This window comes from Giraffa tippelskirchi, chromosome 1, assembly GCF_054371585.1.
Source record: "Giraffa tippelskirchi isolate mGirTip1 chromosome 1, T2T-mGirTip1v1.2.pri, whole genome shotgun sequence".
Lineage (NCBI taxonomy): Eukaryota > Metazoa > Chordata > Mammalia > Artiodactyla > Giraffidae > Giraffa > Giraffa tippelskirchi.
This window is the reverse complement of record NC_137275.1, coordinates 41971707-41994391: the sequence shown is the minus strand read 5'-3', so window position 1 is coordinate 41994391 and position 22685 is coordinate 41971707. Positions and strand designations below refer to the sequence as shown.

At 35.3% G+C, this 22685-nt stretch overlaps 1 protein-coding gene across 13 annotated transcripts in view; it reads left to right on the top strand.

Annotated features, from left to right (window-relative positions):
* Positions 1 to 22685, top strand: part of EXOC1 (exocyst complex component 1) — a 61190-nt gene that overhangs the window by 26271 nt on the left and 12234 nt on the right. For 4 of the 13 annotated variants that reach the window (XM_081589160.1, XM_081589105.1, XM_081589093.1 and 1 more), the window contains 7 exons: positions 4679 to 4828; positions 11904 to 12009; positions 16045 to 16089; positions 17375 to 17538; positions 18104 to 18211; positions 19596 to 19672; positions 20193 to 20421. In XM_081589160.1, the coding sequence (XP_081445286.1) occupies positions 4679 to 4828; positions 11904 to 12009; positions 16045 to 16089; positions 17375 to 17538; positions 18104 to 18211; positions 19596 to 19672; positions 20193 to 20421 (879 nt within the window). Of the gene's footprint in view, positions 1 to 756; positions 811 to 4678; positions 4829 to 11903; positions 12010 to 13033; positions 13061 to 16044; positions 16090 to 17374; positions 17539 to 18103; positions 18212 to 19595; positions 19673 to 20192; positions 20422 to 22685 lie in introns of all 13 variants that reach the window. The other 9 variants (XM_081589068.1, XM_081589057.1, XM_081589077.1 and 6 more) reach the window with 4 other exon arrangements.

The following is a 22685-nucleotide window of genomic DNA, read 5'->3' as shown; positions in this document are numbered from 1 at the left end:
TCCTGTAGCTTGAAATGAAATTGTCGCAGAAAAAAATTTTAATGTATTTAATTGGGAGCACAGTATGTTCTTTTATATATTTATTTGATTTTAATATTTTTAGATATGTGTGTATTTGCTCATAGATGTATTTGGGGCCTCAGTGGTCTCCTATGAAGACAGTTCCTTTTAGCTAAAATTCCCTAAGTTTTAAATAATTATGCTTACATATTACATATACTCCATTTAGACAATCTTATTTATAAAATAAGTCCAAACTTGTTACGTGTTTAATGTTTGGCCTGTTTTATTTTTCAGTATTTTCAAGTGAGAACTGGGACTTGATTCCATGTTTTAAGTGTTTCATTGGCTCCATGTACTTATAAATATGAGAAAAATGACTAACTCAATTGTAAATTCTAGTTGATTTAATCTTATATAAAACCTTTGTCTATTTTTATGTGGAAACGGTGTTATAATTAAGGTTGTGGCAATGATATAAAGGTTATACTATTAAGTATACCTTAGAGGGATTTGAATAGAAAGTGTTTTATTTAATAAATAATAAATTAGACTTAATATTTATTGAATAAATTAGTTGTAATAAATTAGATTTTGTGCATTTATCATCTCTTTAATAGGGATTTGGGGCCAAAAAAAAAGTTGAGTGAAATTTTGTTCATCAGGAAATGCTGTCTGAAATTCTAGGTTCTTATTTTGTTTTCACTTTGTAGTATTCTGAAACAATTGTATTTACTATATTTTATTTCTGATTAGTTTACTCAGGCCCTCCTTCAACTCTATAACAGGTCCTACTTTCTTTCGGTGCCTGTGAGTACATCAACTTTGGCTCCAGCTTCTCTGATTCTTTTTTTTTTTTCCTGTAAAGTTTACTAAGCTTAATAGCAGCAGAGTCTTTATAGTTATAATTTACTGATTTAAGCTACCTGTTAACCATATTTGTAGCAGTTTTTTTAATGTCCCATAACAGAAAGTTTATTTAGATCCAAAAGGCGTTTAACCTCATTCTGCTTGCCTTTCTTTTTGTCGTTCTTTCATTCACTCACTCATTCCTTTATTTGGAAGTCATTTGCCAAGTGACTAAAGATGCGTTCTAGACATTTCATTGGAATAGATGAGAGGCTGATTCTTTCCTCTAGTTGCTCACAGTCTAGAGAAGGGAGACAAACAGACTGAGGGAGGGTATATGTTATGGTGGTACCGTGAGAACGTAAAGGAAGACCAGCTAACTAGGCGCGCAAGGGGGAAACAGAGGCAGACTCTTCTAACATTCCACTTGACTTAAAAAGCATCAGGAAAAAAGTGAACCTAGGAATCACATAGGAAATACTAATGCACATTTTTCTTACACTATTGTTTCAATAATATCTATTTCTACACTATTCCCTAGTTTTTTAAAATAATCCTGTTGGCAGGGAGGTAGTCCACATTTGTAGATGGTACTGAAAATACCAGTCAGTAAATAATAATCCTTTCTCCACCCTTAATTGTTTGTTATAACATGCTATTATTTGTGATTTTGCTTCCTTGCCTTATAAACTAATAGCTCCGTTTAAAATGAATGCTTCCCAGTTCTGAAAATCTAATATGCGTTGTTACATGTGAGTAATGCATGTTAAAAACCAGAATGTTGCAACAACCTGAAATGTGCTGAAGAAGATGAAAGATGATGTCCTAAGTACAGAAAAGAGATTTTCTGTGTTTTAAATTTAATACTTCGTGTCACCTAGCAAAGAGTTGGGAAATAAGGGTATTTCTATTCCTGGTTGTGGGACACACTATCTGGGAAGATGTGATTACCGCATTGTGTTACATGTGTTTGTCAGTCATCAAATTTTGATTGTATATCTGATTTGTGTGTCACATTGTGTGACAGTACTCACTGTTCTCCATATGTAAGAATAAGAAATGACTCCTACCCTCAAGACGCTTGTGAGGATGTGTTAAAAGTAATGTACTTAAAACTCTACAGCAGTGTATACGGGATACCTTGGAGACACCACGATAAAGTGAATGTGTCAGTAGAACAAGTCACACAAATTTTTTGGTTTCCCAGTGCATAGAGAAGTTGTTTACACAATATTGTAGCCTATTGTGTGCAATAGCATTATGTCTAACAAAAGAATGTACACACTTATTTTAAAAATACTTTATTACTGAAAATTGCTAACCACCATCTGAGCCTACCATCAGAATCATAATCTTTTTGCTGGTGGAGGGTCTTTCCTCAATGTTGATGGTGCTGGGGGACCAAGGCAGTGATTGCTGAAGATTGGGGTGGCTATGGCAATTTTTTTAAATAAGACAACAGTGAAGTTTGCTGTAATGATCAACTTTTCCTTTCTCAGACAATTTCTCTGTAGCATGCAATGCTGTTTGATAGCATTTTACCCACAGTAGAACTTCTTTCAGAATTGGAGTTAGTCTTCTCAAATCCTTCCACTTGCTTTATCAACCTAGTTTATGTATTAATTATAGTCTAAATCCTTTGTTGTCATTTCAGTAGCCTTCACAGCATCTTCACCAGGAGTAGATTCTGTTTCAAGAGACCAGTTTCCTTTTTCATCTGTAAGAAGCAACTTCTCATCCATTAAAAATCTGTTAAATGAGATTATAACAGTTCAGTCACATCTTTAGACTCCACTTCTAATTCTCCCGCATCTATAGTTACTTCCTGTACTGAAGTCTTAAACCCCTCAAAGTCATTCATGAGGGTTGGAATAGAACCTTCTTCCAAAACTCCTGTTAATGTTGATATTTTGACCTCTTCTCATGAATCACAGTGTTCTTAATGACATCTAGAATGGCCAGTCCTTTTCAAAAGGTTTTCTGTTATCATTACTAATTTATTTATCTATAATAAGAAACTTTAAGCAATGTCTTAATTTTTAAAGTATATAAAGAGTAAAATTCTTAGCACAATTGAGTTCTAGATATGATAGTTATCTATGTTATTGATTGAATTAAACAATTTAAGTATTTGTTTTTCCTCCTTCCTATATATATTTTGGAACCAGTTTCTCTAAAATCTTTCTGTTAACACTAACAATATTTAATATATCTTAATAATCTGAAGGTAATGTTCTTTATATCAGTGAATTTTCAGATGATGGTGATCTGAAAATGCTACTTGCAGTAGAAAGCTTTGAATAGTAATGTATGTAAAAGAGCTTTGTAAACTGTTAAATTCTCTATAAATGTTGATTCTTCCATTTTGCAGGAGAGATGAAGGTTTTTAATTGAAGAGCTTTCCTGACATTAAATTAAATAATATAACTTAACATGAAGTGATCTGAGTAAACCGCTATAGAAGCACATAAACCATGATTTTGAGTCTTGAATCATTGAAAAAATTAAAGAGGAAGATTGGGATAGTGGAAATATAACTAATGTTATTATTAATAAGGCAGAATGTTTGAAAAACATTTATCAGCAATAACAAGTTTGTCAAATACTCCTTCCTTTTAGTCAGTGTAACTTAATTAAGACACAATTTGGAGACATTATCAGACTTAAAACTAATTTCTATCTGTGTACAGTATCTAATATCTGTGATTCAGTGGAATCTCAGTCATCCTTCTGATGTGGCCACTAGAAAACATTTCTGAAATGTAATGTTTGTATTGACCTTCAGCAATTTTTGAGTCTGGTTAAAATGATTTTGTTTGGCATGTTTTTAAAAGAAAACAGAAGTGAGATTCACATGACTAAGGTTCAGATTTTAGCCTTCCTCCTGTGTGACCTGTGTAAATCACTTAACCCTTTGAATTTCAGTTTGTTCTATTGGATCAACTGATCTACTGGGATTCATATACTCTAAAACAAAAGTCAGGATGCATCGTCTGTCTCAGGCTGTTTGAAAATTTACTAATTTATATAGGTCATGTCAAGGATTAAAAACAAAATCATACAGTTGCTTGTTTAGCAAATTAATGGAAAAATTAAAATTACAATATTATTAGAAAGGTTTCCCAGGTGGCTCAGTGGTAAAGAATCCGCCTTCAGTGCAGAAGACATAGGTTCAGTCCCTGGGTGGGGAAGATCCCCTGGAGGAGGAAATGGCAACCTATACCAGTACTCTTGCTGGGAAATCCCATGGACAGAGGAGTCTGGCAGGCTACAGACAGTCTATAGGGTTTGCAAAGAATAGGACATGACCCAGCAACTGAGCACTGAGCGCTATCCTGGAAAGCCCAGGAAATAGTCATCTGTAGTCCTTCCTAGTTCTGAAATTCTGTATCCTGTGTATTTTCATCTGCTGTTTTAAATGTTGCAGACTCTAATGGAAATATTATAGATGTAGACAATTTGTTTTGAATGACTTCCCCTGTTTGGTGTGTGTTTCTTAGTAACAGTTAATATCATGATATTTATTTGCTTAGTAAATTGTAAAATGATATGGGAGAGGTAAACTTGATTAAAACATTCATTCTCAACTACTTTAAAAGATAAAATGAGTCGATTTATCAGAGAGTCACTCTTGTGTGTTTATGACTATTTTATGGTGGTGGTGTTCAGTTTGTATACACAGGATGATAAAAAAAAAAGTAAGTACTCAGTTCTTACATTTCTATGTTGTTTTTGCTTGGCCATGCTTGATCATTATTAAGGATATTTAGTTACAAAAATGTTTCTTTATACTGTCAGTGATATTTATCTACTTATTTATTCACTCTAGGGTCATGATCAGAGTTCAACTCTTGCTCAGCACTCTGTTGAACTGACTTTACCTAATCATCATCCATTTCATAGAGACTTACTCCGATATGCCAAGCTGATGGAGTGGCTAAAGAGTACCGATTATCGAAAATATGAGGGACTAACAAAGGTATGGATTTGACGTCAGTTACTGAGTATAGAGCATTATCTTTTAGAATTGAGAGGTCATGTGTTCAGTTCTGCAAGTGACATTTGAAACACTATTGTATATTCTTAGAAAAGCAGCACGTAGTTGAATTTCTGAGTGCTCATTAGCTAGGGAGAACATTTCATTTTATTTACTTGGATGGAGAATAGCTAAATTTTGAACTTCAGTATAGTATTAGGCCGTACTGCAGTTTGAAGCATCATTCAGTTTAGTTAAATAATCATTTCCTGAGTTTCTTTATGTGCAATGTAAAAACTAGAGAGTATGAAGATATTTTCAGTGAGGCATTTGCTTTCTAAGAATCTGTAACCTGTTCTTTTAAGCACATGCAGTGTGCCTCTTTATTAAACAAACATTCTGCTATTCCAGGCACACAGAAACATGGGTATTTCTATTCCTGATTGTGGGACACACTGGCTGAAAAATTGGATTATCATGTTATGGTACATCTCTTTGTCAGTCACCAGATTTTCACTGTGTGCCTCTTTTGTACTCACTGTAATCCATATGTAAGAGTAAGAAGTGGCTCCCACATATCCTGCTACTTCCAGAGAGCATCAGGTCTGCCCGGGAAGAGCAATTATGCTTAAAACAGCCGGCCAAAGTTAAGTGCTAAATTGGAAATGAGTTGAAATGTATAGCAGGTTAGAGAAGGGAAATTCATGACCTGAAGCCACAGGAGAAAACTTCACAGAAGACATTGGACTTGACCCTTTTACCGAGACTTTAAGAAGGCCAGCCTGACTGAAGCTGAAATTCCATATTCTAGAAGAGTAAGAAGTTAGGTTAAAAAATCTGAGCTGTGAGTCCTAACAGCATTCTTCACACATAGGAAAAGACTTGATAGGGAAAACTAATTAAGAACCTAATATAATAATGAACTGAAATGAAATCTTGAACAAGGAGGATGATAGTAGGAATAGAGATTATAAATCACAAGAGAGAATCCAAAAACAAGGGACAGGATGGTGCCAAACTTGTGAGACATAGAGGTTAGAATGGTGATAAATACCACTTGGGTTTCCCAGGTGGCGCAATGGTAAAAAAATCCACCTGTCAATGTAGGAGATGCAGGTTTGATCCCTGGGCTGGGAAGATCCCCTGGAGAAGGAAATGGCAACTGGCTCCAGTATTCTTGCCTGGAGAATCCCATGGACAGAAGAGCCTGGTGGCCATAGTCCATGGGGTCACAAAGAGGTGGACATGACTGAATGAATGAGCACACACATACACACAGATGTCCACAGTTGGACAAGATAAGAGTCATTCATACATTCACTTAGCAAATGATTTGAGCATCTAGTGTGTGCTAACACTGTTGTATGCACTAAAGATAACAGCACTGAAGGAAATAGGCGAACGCTTGCCTGTTCAGAGTACATACTCCAGTGGAGAAGGACCAACACAAAAGTCAATTTCGTAGTCTGCTGGAAGGTACTGCTGAGAGCTCTAGAGAAAATAAAGCAGGGAATGCTAGGACATCAGAGAGGTTGCAGTTTCAAAAAGGATGGTCAGAGAAGGCAACATTTGAGCACAAATTTTAAAGATAAGCAGGGGTGAGCAGTGGGGATTTCTGAGGAAAGCTTTCCCAGCACAGCACAAGTGCCCCAAGGCAAGAGCAACCTAGAGCGCTGGAGGAGCAGCCAGGAGGCCGTTGTGGTGGGAGCACAGTGAGCTAGGTTCAGGATGAGAAGGGCGGGCGTGAGAAGTGAGGTGAGGTGAGGTGGGGCAGGGCAGATCTCGAAGGGACTGTGCACCATCGTTAAGAATTTGGTGTTTACTTCCAGAGATGAGGGAGGGGTGTTGATGGGCTTACTCATTTAATAAATGGCCTTTGTAGCAGGAACCCATGGGTTCAGTACTCTACTGTTGTGTTGTATTCTGATATGTTTTGAGTCAGCAGAATTCTGATTTGGAGATAGCTTACAGAAGAATATTTGCTTGAGTGGAATCTTCGCCTTCTGAAGTTTTAAGAGGATTAATACTGTATTTTGAATAATTAAATATTGTTACATCTTAAGAGTTTTGTGCCAACAAGTGCTTTATCCCCTAGTGAATATTCAAATGAGTAAAATAATCAATAAGCTTTTTGCCTGATTGTTTTCTCTGTGAGTATTGCCCTATCTTTGTATATATGTAACATTCATGAATGTAATTTAAAGTGAAGAAGCAAGACAGTAGCCAATCTAGCACTGAATTATGGAATCATTCTCTGCTCACAGTATATTTTCAATTGACAATATTGATGTGCTTTTTTAAATGAAATTATCTTATTTCCAAGGAATTTTACTTTATCTTGTGTTTGAACTTGTGACAGACAATGCAGTTTTATGCCTGATAATCTAATTTGGTTGCTCAAGTGTTTTCAAAAATAGGAATTTTATTATGACAAAGAAAGGAATGAAAGGAAATGGAAAGAAAGGAATGAAAAAAGGAACCTGACAAATCAGTGTTTCTTTGGTAAGAAATAATAATTAAATCCAGATACTATTTGTACTTCATACTTCCCAGGTAGTGTGTGCTAGTGGTAAAGAACCCGCCTGCCAATGCAGGAGACATAGGAGATTCAGGTACAGCCCCTGGTTCAGGAAGGTCCTCTGGAGAAGGAAGTTTCAGCTCACTCCAGTATTCTTGCCTGGAGAATTCCATGGACAGAGGAGCCTGGTGGGCTATAGTCCATAGTGTTGCAAAGAGTTGAACCCAATTGAAGTGACTTAGCACTCACATTTGTACTTGGTTAGTTGTACCCAGCTCACACTTTTTGGCAGGACCAGGAAAAGCTGTCTTCATTTCTTGAGGGATAAGAATAACTAGGCCCTGCCCCAACTCTACTTATGGCTGAATCTAAGCAAACCCCTAATTTGGGGTATTTGTAATTAGAGCCTAAGGAAAACAGAGGTACGCTGGATGTGTAATGAGCTCGGCTGCCCAGAATCCCTTCTCCCTAGCTGGGGCTCTGAGTTATGCATGTAGAGTGGTTGATCAGGGAGATGGTCCATCCATGTTTAGGTAGGAACAATCTTTCTTCTCCTAATAGCCCCGTGAGGCCGACAGTCTTGAAGACTGCTCAGACATCGTCTCTCAGCCTCAGTCCTATGTTTGTAAACATAGAAAATAAAACATGGTGTTATCTGTTAAGACTCTACAGTGAGCACAAAATAAAGTTGGAAATACTGCCTAACAGTATTTAAACTCAAAGATAGTTGGATTTTAAGTTAAATGCTAAGAAAAATACTTACAATGAGAAACATCTTTCTGAATTCAGTAAGTGAATGAACTGAGAGTCACACCTGTGTGTGGCCTTTCCTACCCGTGAGTTCTGTTGAGAACCTGGGGGAAGGTATTCAGTCATTTGAATTGTATTGAAAAAGATGATTTTCGGTAGTCTGCTCAAATCACTGTTTTCAAAATAGCTGTTTTGAGACTGTTTAAATTGCTTGGGTAGTAGTGTGCACTTAGTTTGGGTATTGGAATGCAGTCTGTTATATTGAGTGAGTTGAGTAGAAATCTAATGAAGATTTTATGAATTATAGGTTGGTCAGTCATTTACATTGATTTCCAGTGATCAGTCCTTTTGTGAGAATTTAAAATTCAAAGAATGAGATGCTGAAAAAGTGAAATAACTCAAATGAAATAGGAATAATTTTAGGGTCTATTTAACTTTAGATTTGCTTTTAAAGTTACACACAAAGATCGCAGGAAAAAATTTCCTATTTTACTTTCCTTACGGAGAATCTATGGGAAATGTGTGTGGCATACAAATTGGAAAAAGCAGGCTCTATATTATGTTTCAGCCAAAAATTTTTTATAAGGACATATCTATCTATAAAATATCTAAATATATATATTATATATAGTATCTAATATATATTTTATGTATTTATAAAATATCTTAAAAAAATCAATGATGATATACCTTTGAAAGTTACATCTGATATTTAAAGCAAAGTAAACTGTTCTAAAACTGGATGTGTTTGAAACTGAAGTATAGATTCCATGATAAATTTAAAAGAATAACTAGGCATAGGAGTTTTTCTGCTGTGGATTTATTTAAATTTCGTGAAACTCTACATAAGGTATTTAACATACAATTTGAAAAAATACATGGTCCCCCACTGTTGAATCTTTCGTAAGGGTATAAAATATTTCTGGACATGGAACAACAGACTGGTTCCAAATAGGAAAAGGAGTATGTCAAGGCTGAATATTGTCACCCTGCTAATTTAACTTGTATGCAGAGTACATCATGAGAAACGCTGGGCTGGAAGAAACACAAGCTGGAATCAAGATTGCCAGGAGAAATACCAATAACCTCAGATATGCAGATGATACCACCCTTATGGCAGAAAGTGAAGAAGAACTAAAGAGCCTCTTGATGAAAGTGAAAGAAGAGAGTGAAAAAGTTGGCTTAAAGCTCAACGTTCAGAAAACTAAGATCATGGCATCTGGTCCCATCACTTCATGGGAAATAGATGGGGAAACAATGGAAACAGTGTCAGACTTTATTTTTGTGGGCTCCAGAATCACTGCTGATGGTGATTGCAGCCATGAAATTAAAAGACGCTTACTCCTTGGAAGGAAGATTATGACCAATCTAGATAGCATATTTAAAAGCAGAGACATTACTTTGCCAACAAAAGTCCGTCTAGTCGAGGCTATGGTTTTTCCAGTGGTCATGTATGGATGTGAGAGTTGGACGGTGAAGAAAGCTGAGCGCTGCAGAATTGATGCTTTTGAACTGTGGTGTTGGAGAAGACTCTTGAGAGTCCCTTGGACTGCAAGAAGATCCAGTCCATCCTAAAGGAGATCAGTCCTGGGTGTTCATTGGAAGGTCTGATGTTGAAGCTGAAACTCCAATATTTGGCCACCTGATGCAAAGTGTTGACTCATTGGAAAAGACCCTAATGCTGGGAAGGATTGGGGGCAGGAGGAGAAGGGGACGACAGAGGATGAGATGGCTGGATGGCATCACTGACTCGATGGACATAGGTTTGGGTAAACTCCGGGAGTTGGTGATGGACAGGGAGGCCTGGTGTGCTGCGATTCAGGGGGTTGCGAAGAGTCGGACACGACTGAGCAACTGAACTGAACTGAAGCATATATGATGAGGGAATGAGTTTGCATGTTAAATAATAGATGTTTTCATTTGAACTAGAATAAATTTTGTTTTTTAAAAATAAATTATTTGATTATGAAAACTGTAAGGTGTAGTAATTAAATTCTTAGGAAAGTAACCTATTTGGTGATAATTTAATACCCTATGCTGGCAAGGTATGGTAAAACTCAGTGTACTGCTTCATTGTCATTGATACTGTCTATTTGTATAATAATTTTTAAAATAACATGACAATATGGAGAAAGAGTTAAAAGATTCCCTTACTCTTTGGCACTGTAATTTTACCCTTAGGAAATTATTCCAAGGAAGCAGTTCATTAGAGATGAAAAGCTTATTGTAACATTGTCTATTACAGCAAAACATCAAAACCACTTAAGTAGTCTGTGTTAGGAGGTTGGTTTCCTAAATTGTGAATATCAACAGAGTGTAATACTGTGCAGTCATTAGGGTATGACACTGGAAAAGCATGATTGTGCTGACCCAAACACCCTATATAGTATGAATGCAGCTATATTTAAAATACATGAAAGGTAATGTGTAAATTACCATTGGATCACTGAAAAAGCAAGAGAGTTCCAGAAAAACATCTACTGCTGCTTTATTGACTATGCCAAAGCATTTGACTCTGTGGATCACCACAAACTGGAAAATTCTTCAAGAGATAGGAATAGCAGACCACCTTATTTGCCTCCTGAGAAATCTGTATGCAGGTCAAGAAGCAACAGTTAGAACTGGACATGGAACAACAGACTGGTTCCAAATCGGGAAAGGAGTATGTCAAGGCTGTATATTGTCAGCTTGCTTATTTAACTTATATGCAGAGTATATCATGTGATATGCCGGGCTGGATGAAGCACAAGCTGGAATCAAGATTGTCGGGAGAAATATCAATAACCTCAGATATGCAGATGACACCACCCTTATGGCAGAAAACAAAGAAGAACTAAAGAACCTCTTGATGAAAATGAAAGAGGAGAGTGAAGAAGTTGGCTTAAAACTCAACATTCAGAAAACTAAGATCATGGCATCCAGTCCCATCACTTCATGGCAAATAGATGGGGAGGCAATGGAAACAGTGAGAGACTTTATTTTTTTGGGCTCCAAAATCACTGCAGATGGTGATTGCCGCCATGAAATTAAAAGATGCTTGTTCCTTAGGAGAAAAGCTATGACCAACCTAGATAGCATATTACAAAACTGAGACATTACTTTGCCAACAAAGGTCCGTCTAGTCAAAGCTATGGTGTTTCCAGTAGTCATGTATGGATGTGAGAGTTGGACTATAAAGAAAGCTGAGCACCAAAGAATTGATGCTTTTGAACTGTGGTGTTGGAGAAGACTCTTGAGAGTCCCTTGGACTGCAAGGAGATCCAACCAGTCCATCCTAAAGCGAATCAGTCCTGAATATTCATTGGACGGACTGATGTTAAAGCTGAAACTCCAATACTTTGGCCACCTGATGCGAAGCAGTGACTCATTGGAAAAGAACCTGACGCTGAGAAAGATTGAAGGCAGGAGAAGAAGGGGGCGACAGAGGATGAGATGGTTGGATGGCATCACTGACTCGATGGACATGAGTTTGAGCGGGCTTTGGGAGTTGGTGATGGACAGGGAAGCCTGGTGTGTTGCAGTCCATGGGGTTTCAAAATTGGACATAACTGAGCAACTGAACTGAACTGAATGTATAAAAGTGAAAATGTGAGTGTGATTATTCAATTTCATATTTTTATAAATTGTTAATATCATGATGCCAGTTCAGTTTTTTTAAAAGATGAAAAATAGCCTCCTTGTGTCCTGTGAAATGCATCAAATATTTTAAGACCACGAAATTCAAAACAAGCACAAAGGATATGGGGGGATTGAGAATGGAAATTGTTATATTTGTTTTATTAATGAGTATGTGTTATTTTCACTTTTAAGAATTACATGGATTATTTATCACGACTCTATGAGAGAGAAATTAAAGATTTCTTTGAAGTTGCAAAGATCAAGATGACTGGCACAACTAAAGAAAGCAAGAAGTTTGGTAAGCTTAGGCATCTCAGTCCCCTTGTTTTCTATTCTATTAAAAATTATTTGTGACAAATAATTTTAAGACTTTTTAGGCAAGGTGGAAGGAGATACAATAGAATTAGTAAAAGAAGAAATCTAATCCATTGGTTTGGTTTATAGGTTTTTCATGGAACAAGTATGTCTCTGAATACTTATTTTTACTAATTAAAATTCTGCAGTATGTGAATTTGACAGCAATTGTATATACATGCCACGTCTAATAAAAGTACAGTGCACCCTCATATCCATAGATGCGGAACCCATAAATATGGAGGACCAACTATGGGACTTGAGCATCCATGGATTTTGATATCCACGACAGGTGCTGGAACCAACCCTGCACAGATAACGGGGACAACTGTATATAGTCATAGAAGAAGCAGTTGACCAGAAAATGAAGTGCAGTCTGGTAGACAAAGTACTAGATTAAGAGACACAGGTTGGAGTTCAGTTTCTGATTTCCTAAAAGACCTTTTATAACAGTTGGAGGCAAGTCTGTGATCTCTTAAATCATTGCACTCCACAGGGAATGAAAGTAATTCCTGGCTTCTTACTTCTCACTGGCTATTGTGAATCAAAAAGAAAGTTTCTAAGTGTTTTCTCCCCTGCAAAGGGGCTATAAAAATGTCACCAAAATTTCTCCTGTAATTATACTTTATTTTTCCAAAGAGTTATTTTTGAAACGAGGTTTTTTTGTTGCTTCTAAATATGCTAAATAAACAAAAAACTTGATTTAAAAGGATAACCAGTGAAAGTATCAAGTTGCAAGGAAATGATTTGCCGAGGCCACATTCTGCTCTTGCATGTACCCATCTCTGGACTTCTTTTTGGATGGAGTTCTGTGCCAATTGGAGTCAAAACCTGGCCTTAAATGGCTACAGTGTGTCCTCTGTGTCTGCATAGTTCCCCTTTAGAACCATGAGTTTAGCATTTGCTTGTTGAAAGGAGCCTGTGCCCTGATTGAAATTGATAGCTCATCTTTCCACTCTTTTCTTTAGGACAAAGAAGACTATCTTTAGTAGTGGGTAATTATTTTGTGATTCACTGGTTTGTGGTTGTTTTTTTTTTTAATACAACACTAATATATTGGTGATACTAGTTCAGATTTTTTAAATGGTTTGAATCTGTGTATTACACTTTGATAAAGATACTGATAAAAATATTGGGACAATAGGCTTTTGGAAACAGAAATGCTAACTCATCCTAAAGGTTAATTGTTCTTAAACAGTGTGTTTATATCCTTGTTAATGTTTCACCATGGATATGTTAAATCGATTTTTCTTTTTAGTAAACAACATATTAATACAGTTACATGTTTAATGTTTTCATTTAGTATATTTGTCATCACTTGTTACTGCGGTAAAAGGGAAATCTTTCCAAAACTACATCCTTGGGAGGTTATTAATGCCACTATCATAATATTAATTTATCAAGCCTAAGATTCTCATTGAGATAAATGACATAATTGAAATATAATTTAAATCAAGTACAATAGTATCTTAATGGTATTATTGCATTAACCTAAAACCTTGATTTTTTTCTTATCCCTTGAAGTTCTTAAATTATCTTGTTAAAAACATTTTAATTAAGACAAGTTTAGAAGATACTTTTAAAACAGTGTTAAAATTACATCTCTCGTATGCATCTATTAAGTAATAAGGAATAGGAGAGTAACCCAAAAATTATAGTTTCTATTACTTTGATGTTATCAGTTACAAGAAAAGAAAAACTGAATAATAAACAGAATTCAGAGGATAAAAACTATTTTGTTCATCTTTGAAAATGTAATTTGTTGGTCAACATTTAAAAATAAATTTCAAGTTAAATACAAATGACTTCAGAAGTTCTAAATAGGTAGAATGTAAACTTTTTAAAGATACCTCTTCAAGGATTCAAATTACGTTTAAATTAGTTCTTAATAGTAATTACAATTAAAAAAGAAACCTAAAATTTGGGGAAGATAACTTTTCAATGGGTCAAAATTAAGTAATTATGAATAAAATTTAAATTTGTTTTATTTTTTCCTTGCTCTGAAAATGCTGCAAGGTAGTTACTAATAAGAATAGAAAGTCAGATTGAATGTATTTTACAAATGGAAATTGTGTAGCCAAAATACAGTCATAGAGATTCAGGGGAATTCTCTCTTTTTGAACCACTCTTTGCTCAAGTCTTTAACATCTACTTAGTTCAGATAATTTAAAATAATGTTAAAATGCCAGTAAAGTACTTGTTCTTTGTGGTAAGGTTTTTATAAGTCTTTGCCTTTTTTAGATCAGAGGGTTTACCCTGAGATCCTCAGAGGTGTGGAATTGTCCCCCCAAGATTGATACTTTGGTGTTTTGTTTTTCTTTTGTATTCCTCAGATGTACTTAATGAAAAAACAGGCAAAGGATATTTAGTAATAATTTTTTAAATTGCTCATTTTTTTCTATCTACTACTAAGATAAGACACACATATATTAGTTGCGCCCATTTACATAATAACTTCCTTATCTTTAGTAATCCAAAACTTAAAAAATGTTATGCCAAAAACATTTTTTTCAGTGTTTCTCCACTAAATTAAGAAATCTTGTTGACTCCAAAGGGAGTCTTGAACACAAGACTAAATTCAGTCCTGACTGGAAGATTCATTCAGTAAATGTTTATTAATTATATGATAAGCACTGCTCAGTACTGAGAATGCAGCAATGAGCAAAGACCCTACCCTCTTGATGCTTATACTCTAGCAGGAATTGTTTAAGGATATTTAAAAGTTTACCAGAATATTGTTACTTCTTGCTGATAAATAATAATAGACTTTTTTATGAGCCCAAATAGGGCACTAGTAGGATTTATTAACTACTTTAAAAAAAGAAAAATATGTGCAGCATTAGGCTTTGCTCTGAAACTGGTGAACTTAGTAGAGTGATACCTTAAGGCCACCAGAAGGTACTGTTCAGATTGATCAGCTAGTAGCTCCAGCTCATCCCTCCCTACTGGTCGCTGTAATGTCCAGCCTTATCATTTCATATTCTTTAAACTTCAGGCAGACAAGGCTGGGAAGATTTACATGTTTTTGGTGTGGCAAATTAGTACTTTATACTCGAGCTTTTGCCTAGCAATAGCAGCTATCACTATCCCTGTTTGGCAGGAGTTGACATATTGTTTTCTATTTCTTAAATATATCTAGAGTTATATTCATTAATTTTCTGTTTTACTCTGTAATTTCTTTCTTTGCCTTTCAAATTAGCTTCTCATTTGGGTTTAGAATGTTTCACAAGACGATCTCTACAATTTATCTAACAAATACTAAAGAGAGGTTTTAGGTAAAGGAAATACCAGACAACCCTTAAAGAACTCCAATTCCCACATTAGACCTGTTCCCTCAGCTTTACCCTTCTACCTACCCATTTCCCAATAATTAGTATTTTGATACCTATGTTTTATTCTCAGTGATCACAGAGCCAGTTAAGTTACTAAATAGTTTAGTTTATTGTTCTAAAATCGTTTTAAAACCTCACTCAATTTTTTTATCAGAGGGAGTATAAAATTATTTAGTACAGTGGAGATTCCTTCCAAGAGCTTTCAGTGAATACAGGATTGTTAATGCATTTAATGTATAAACATGCAACTTCATTCTACTTAATTTTCACTGTATTAAATTATTTACTTGAACTCTGTTTTCTTCAGAAATCAGATGTTGCAAGTATAGTCTTTAAGTACATCAGCTTAGGAGACTTAAAAACATCATTTAAAAGTATGGGGGAGGTTTACAAATGTAGATATTTTTACCTGAATATTTGCATAAAATAGTACATTAAAAGACTAGTAAAGTTTTTTCTCTCATGTAATTTCTCAAGCAGTAGCTGACCAACTAAACATACGTTGCATCTCTCGTTACTTGATGCTCATGGTTCTTTGCATGTGTCTTTTAAACTAGAGCTTTAACTTCCTCTTGTGCATGGTTTGTGCAAATTGCAGTTTATTAACTTGTCTTTGTCTTTGATGCTTGCAACCTAATCCATCACAGCTACACTGCCTCGAAAAGAAAGTGCTGTCAAACAGGAAACAGAGAGTGAGTATGCTTAGTGTATTAGTAGGTATTCTCAATGCATGTTTGTTTAATGTCTAGAAATTAGTTATTTATCTTGAAAAAAGTTACACCAGAAATATTGATTGCTCTGGGTTGCCAGGTATTGATGAAAGAAAACCAGCAAAAAGGTAGTGGTATGACTACATCCAAGAAATATGTAATATGGTTAAACATGTATGGTGGGTAGTCAGAAATTTATAAAAAGTCTTAACCATTATACTTTTATTTTCAGGCTGTGTTTAGAAACTATAAAATTTCTTGTATGTGTGGTCAGATTTTGCATAATGAAACCAAAGTTTGTCTCTAACTAACTGTATATCATATTTTTTATCACTTATTTTATTATTTGTCCCTTCTGACCATCGGCGAATCATACAGGTTAGCTGAGAAATAGTCAAGAAGAATAAAAATGTTTTACTGTTTAAATTTAATTCTAAATAAAAATACCACATTTTCTTATAAAAATAGAATCCTTTAATTATTTGATGTATGTAGGATATTGTCCAGACATATTGTTCTCATTTTTCTTCATGGCTATGATAGATACCTGTGTTTATACCTAAACTCAGATGTCCCATATTAATATAGTTAATAATGTATGTGTTATATTTTAGTTGTATTTTAAATACAACAAATATTCAGAGTTTTGTTTTGTTTTTTTCTTTTCATTTTGTTTAGTTTTTAAAAGAACTTTAATCAGTTCACTTACTGAAAAAACAAGAGTGTTTGGGTTCAGGAATGTATTGAGTCATGTGTAATTGACGTTTTTAGTAAGGCAAGAATAACTGAGTGTTGGTAGTTTCATATGGTTCAGCCTAATATGTTGATTTAATGTAGAGGCAAGTAATATTGGAATATGGCAGTTTTTTTCTAGAAATACAGTCATCATGTTAGCTAGTATTCTAGGGGGTCAATGACTTTCATCCATAGTCATGTCTTCTGAATGGAAAAGAAATCTTCATCTACTTTAGAAAAATCATCAGGCAACTGTGGTGAGACTGGGCAGGGCACATTGTGATCTTTAAGATCCCTTTCAATCTTATTCTGTGATTCTGTATGATTTCACCTATCTTTACATATATTCAGAAATAGAACACAAATCTTAATGAAAGAGAAAGACACTCTACATCCTTTACATATGGTAGAGTTGTGCCCTAACTAATATGAGCCCCAGAAGACCAGGACAGTAGAAGAGAGCCCTGATTTATGCCATGGATCTTTTATTCATGAAGGTCACAACTTTTATTAAAGTTTCATCATTTCTTAGGTCTTCATGGAAGTTCCGGGAAATTAACTGGATCTACTTCTAGTCTAAATAAACTCAGTGTTCAGAGTTCAGGGAATCGCAGATCTCAGTCATCTTCCTTGTTGGATATGGGAAACATGTCAGCTTCTGATCTCGATGTCGCGGACAGAACCAAATTTGATAAGGTAAAATAAAATAACACGTGTTTCTTAAACATTACTGTCAGTTTTCTAGCACCAGTTTGTTATTGCTTTCATTGTGTTCAAAGATTTGGGCTCTATTGACTCTTTTAATTAACTATGTCTTACTTTCCATTTCTGAATCTAAAAAAAAAAATACTGGTCAAATGGCAACTGAAATGTGATTCATCAATTAAATGACATCGCAGCTGTATTAAAATTTGTTATAAATCATAAAGAGCTTGCATTGTAAATCCAGTTATTTGAGTGACTACAAAGAGGAAACAGCTTTTATGAAGCTAAATTGTTCAAATAAAAAGTTTTATCTCTATGTCCCTCTTTCCAGATTCCGAGTGAATAATTGTTGTCAGTTTTGTTTTAGGTATGTTCTGACCCTGTTATGCCTTATCAATATTGCATTGTCCCGTCAATCTTGGAAGTATTTGTTTGGGGGATTCTATTAAGATTATAGATAAAGCTTCCCTGGTTGCTGCAGAAAAGTGATTAAATGTGGAATGTTATTTTAAGCGTTTTGTTCAGTTCTTTGTAGGATCATTTTGGTTTTCTTCAGATCTTTGAACAGGTACTGAGTGAACTGGAGCCCCTGTGTCTGGCAGAACAAGACTTCATAAGTAAATTTTTCAAACTACAGCAACATCAGAGTATGCCTGGAACTATGGTATGGGTGACATTTATTTATTAGCTCATATTTATGATCTATATTATAATTAGCCTAATCAGTATGTTGTCATAATTTCAATATCAGAACAGAAAGAATTTACATTGTAAGGATTTTTTAAATAATTTTTATCATACAAGATAATAAAAAGGGATAGGGTTTGGGCATCTACTCTAATATTCTAGACTATCTTAGGCCTAAACATCCTCCAAATTGATGAGTGAGGGCAATGTCTGAGTTTACTTGGTAAAAAATATTTTTAAAAGCAAATTTATTGTTTTAGTGATCAAGAAAAGGTAAATAGAATTTTAAAAATAAAAAAGTGATGTTTTAATGTATATTTGTTGTTATTTAGTCGCTAAGTTGTGTCCAACTCTTTGCAACCCCGTGGACTGTAGCCCACCAGGTTTCTCTATCCATGGGATTTCCCAGGCAATAATACTAGAGTGGATTGCCAGTTCCTTCACTAGGGGATCTTCCCAACCCAGGAATTGAACCCATGGCTCCTGCATTGGCAGGCAGATTTCTTTATCACTGAGCCACCAGGGAAGCCCCTGTGGTCTTAAAAAATAAACGAAAGCAAGAAAGAAAAAAATGGCGAAGCCTCAAATTGGAATCTTTCTTATGGCTTTCTTACTATGAGACCTTAAACTAGTTATTTAATCCCTATTTTTCCTCATCCGTGTGATGGGTATAATAATGCCTATTGAACATGGCTCTCTGGTGGCATAAATGTAAGAAAATAATATGAGACATTTGCTAGAGTATTTTAAAGAACTTAAAAGCACAATGCAAATCGAGTGATTTTTTTTTTAAATTAAGATGATCTTTAAAAGAACCAACATATAAAAACAGTCCTCAAATGAATGAGAAATTAAGTCTTTCAAATGGTTAGGGGATTTGTTCTTGTAGATGGTATTGCTAGTAAATTTGTTTGTTAGTTTCTGTAAGAACTTCTGACAGCATTTTTTATGCTCGAGTTTTATTAGAATGATTAATTTTATTAGAATGATTTTAATTTCAAAATTCTCCCTTGAACATGTTCCTAGATGTTTTCAGCTTTTTATTAAGTTGCTCTCTCATTCCTACACTCCCTCTGAGTCTCCTCTACCTTTCTCTCCCACCCCACCCCCCCAAATGTGCTCACACACAAACACAACTTCTCATTCTCGGATAAAATCTAAAAACAAAGTTTTTCCTGAACATTCTGAAACAACATATTAAATTATATAATCTCATTGATAATACTGCCTTTAAAAATCATTATTTCTCATAATATATTCTCTCCTAGGAATTTTAAGACTGAACAGGCTATTGCTATATAAACTAAACTAGTCAAATTGTTGGTCTTTTATTATGTAAAGTACCTGAATAATTTTTGCAGACTGAAGCAGAGGACACAGATGGAGGAACTTTGTCACGGCAACATAATGCTGGCACACCACTGCCTGTTTCATCTGAGTATGTGTTTGCTACTATCTGTTGTTTATTGTGAAAAAAAATAAACTTTCCATTGAGCAGAAAGGAATGCTGCCCAGTGAGGAGTCCAGATTACTGTCCATAACTGACAACACTCAGAACACCGATCTGTGTGCCCAGTGTTTTATGGAACATCTCACTGAAGTAAAATTGGTCCTAGTTATGGTTCTTCGGCTTTTCTTTGCTCTTGTAATCACACAAATGCAGTCAATTTTGATGTTTGCTGGTAGGAAGTAGAATTTGAATTGTAGTGTATTTCTCAGAAATCACAAAGCACATTTCAGGACCCAGTTCTAGAAAGGACAACGTTATTTTGAGTGATAAAATGCAACCTCAAAAAAATATGTTTATATTGGAAACCATTCTAGAATAATTAACTATTTGGACAGTGTTAGTTGAAATATCAAATTTTAGTCATTTTGTGTATACCCAGGGGATTAAAGTTAAAGGTGAATACACCTGAAGCTTGTAACAACTTTTCTGTTTTTGTATTTCTGAACAGGAAAGACATGATCCGCCAAATGATGATTAAAATATTTCGCTGCATTGAGCCAGAACTGAACAACTTGATTGCGTTAGGAGACAAAATTGATAGCTTTAACTCCCTTTACATGCTAGTCAAAATGAGTCATCATGTGTGGACTGCACAAAACGTGGACCCTGCTTCTTTTCTGAGTACTACGTTGGGAAATGTTTTGGTGACTGTCAAAAGGAACTTTGACAAATGTATTGTAAGTTGGGTTTTTTTTTTTTAATAACTTAGAACTCTTAACCACTGCAAAATATCTATCTGTGTGTGTGTGTGTGTGTGTGTGTGTATTTAAAAGATTTCAGCTTTCCACCAGGGGATCTACTCTTCATATCCCCCAAAGCCTTGAAGCAGGGTATTGGCTGCAATATACAGGAGCAGGGTTAGTTGGATGGTGCTGTGCCAAGTAGTATCCCATCTACACTGTGAATCATGGCAAGTTCTGGAGTAGCTGACATAGAGGCAGCAGTTATTACACTTGAGATTCACTAAGTAACTGAAATCCCAGTTGACTGATTAGTGACCATAGATTTAATGAAACAGTTGAAACTTGAATTTGTTGTTTTTCTTCTTTTAACATATTACAATAGGATAGTTAATATTTGGATTATTTTAATTGATTAAAGTATTTTTTTAATTTAATAGCTTTAATCATATTGCTTTAAGAATAAATTGTTCTTATGACAACTTTTGGCAGTTATCATTTTTCTCCTTCTAATAGGAAAAAAATCATTAACTATTTTTTCTGTTAGGTTTTGGTGAACTCAGGTATGAACAGGATTGGGCCACGTTCTAAAAAGAGATTCATTTTATTAATATATTTAGTATTAATATGTAAAAGTAGATATTTATCATCTGAATTATTCTACTATGTAACCTCTAAGCTAAATCCAGTGCTTGAATAGCCATAGAATAATGAGTGAGTGAAAGTCGCTCAGTCATGTTTGAGTCTTTGTAACCCCATGGTCTGTAGCTTGCCAGACTCCTCTGTCCATGGAATTATCCAAGCAAGAATACTGGAGTGTGCAGCCATTCCCTCCAGGGGATCTTCCCAACCCAGGGATCAAACCCAGGTCTCCCACTTTGCAGGCAGATTCTTTACCAGCTGAGCCACCAGGAAAGCCCATAGAATAATGAGAGAATAATAAAAATATTAAGGGTAATTAAAATCCACATCATCTTTTATACTTTTTAAAAATGATATTTACTGATTTCTGAAAGTTTAAAAGCCATCCGTAGAAACTTAAATGTCACCTCAACAGACTTGTTAACCCTCCTTCCCCACCAAATGATTGCACTGGCATTTGAAATATTATGAAATTTGGCCACTTATCCTCTCCCCTGCCCAGCTTTCTTCAGAAGTAATGATAAACCTGTAAGGTCTGATTGTAAGCTGATAGCCAAAAGGAAAATAAACAATTACTAAAGTCTAAGATAATGAGTCCCATGTGACATAGAATATGAATAGCTAGAAAACTAAATCATGAGAACACTATACATTTTTAGAATATGAAGATTTTGTTGCTCTTTTCAGTGAAATAAAACTATTATATAAAACTTTCTATAAAACTTGAATATAATACCTCTCAATCCAGTTGAATGTAATTGTTAAAAGTGTAAGATGTAATAGTGTCAGGTAGATGTAGACCTGGGTTCAAATGAAGTGCTTAGCACATTGCCTGGTATAGAATAAGAGCTTGTGACTGATCACTTGTAATGGTGATGATGATGATGATGACAGTAATGAAAGTGAAAGTGAAGTCGCTTAGTCGTGTCCGACTCTTTGCGACCCCGTGGACTGTAGCCTACTACACTCCTCCGTCCATGGGATTTTCCAGGCAAGAGTACTGGAGTAGGTTGCCATTTCCTTCTCCAGAGGATCGTCCTGACCCAGGGATCGAACCCGGGTCTCCCACATTGTAGGCAGATGCAATAGTTTGCTAAAGAATGTTCATGTTACTCTCAAAACTGGGAAGTGAAGAAATTCAGTAAAATTAACCTAGACAAAGGTATAAAGTCATGTTTTTTCCTAAATTGCATGTATTTCCAAAAGATTTACCTTTTGTCACTGAAGGGAGAAGGATAGTTCCTTCTGTTGGTTGTCATCAATCTGTTTAATTCAAGTCTTTTCACAGTGTCCAGTCAGTTGTGTGTGTTCAGTGAGTGTTACATGTTTTGGTACTTAGGACAAGATCTGGACCTAAGGCATACCTTGAAAAAGTAGTATATTGTTCTGTGTGTATTGAGCCAAAGAATGAATGTCAGACGACTGCAGAAAGTGGAATAGATAGCATCTGAGTTTGGTACTTTCATCTGGTGGCCAAGCCCAAAGTGTTCTTCAAGGAACAGGGCTAAAAAGATAAGCCTACCAAGAACGAGAGATAAAATTAGAAACATATCAAGTACTACCAAGCTGGACACTGCAGTCCAGTACATTTCTTACCTCACACTATAGTGATGTGGTTT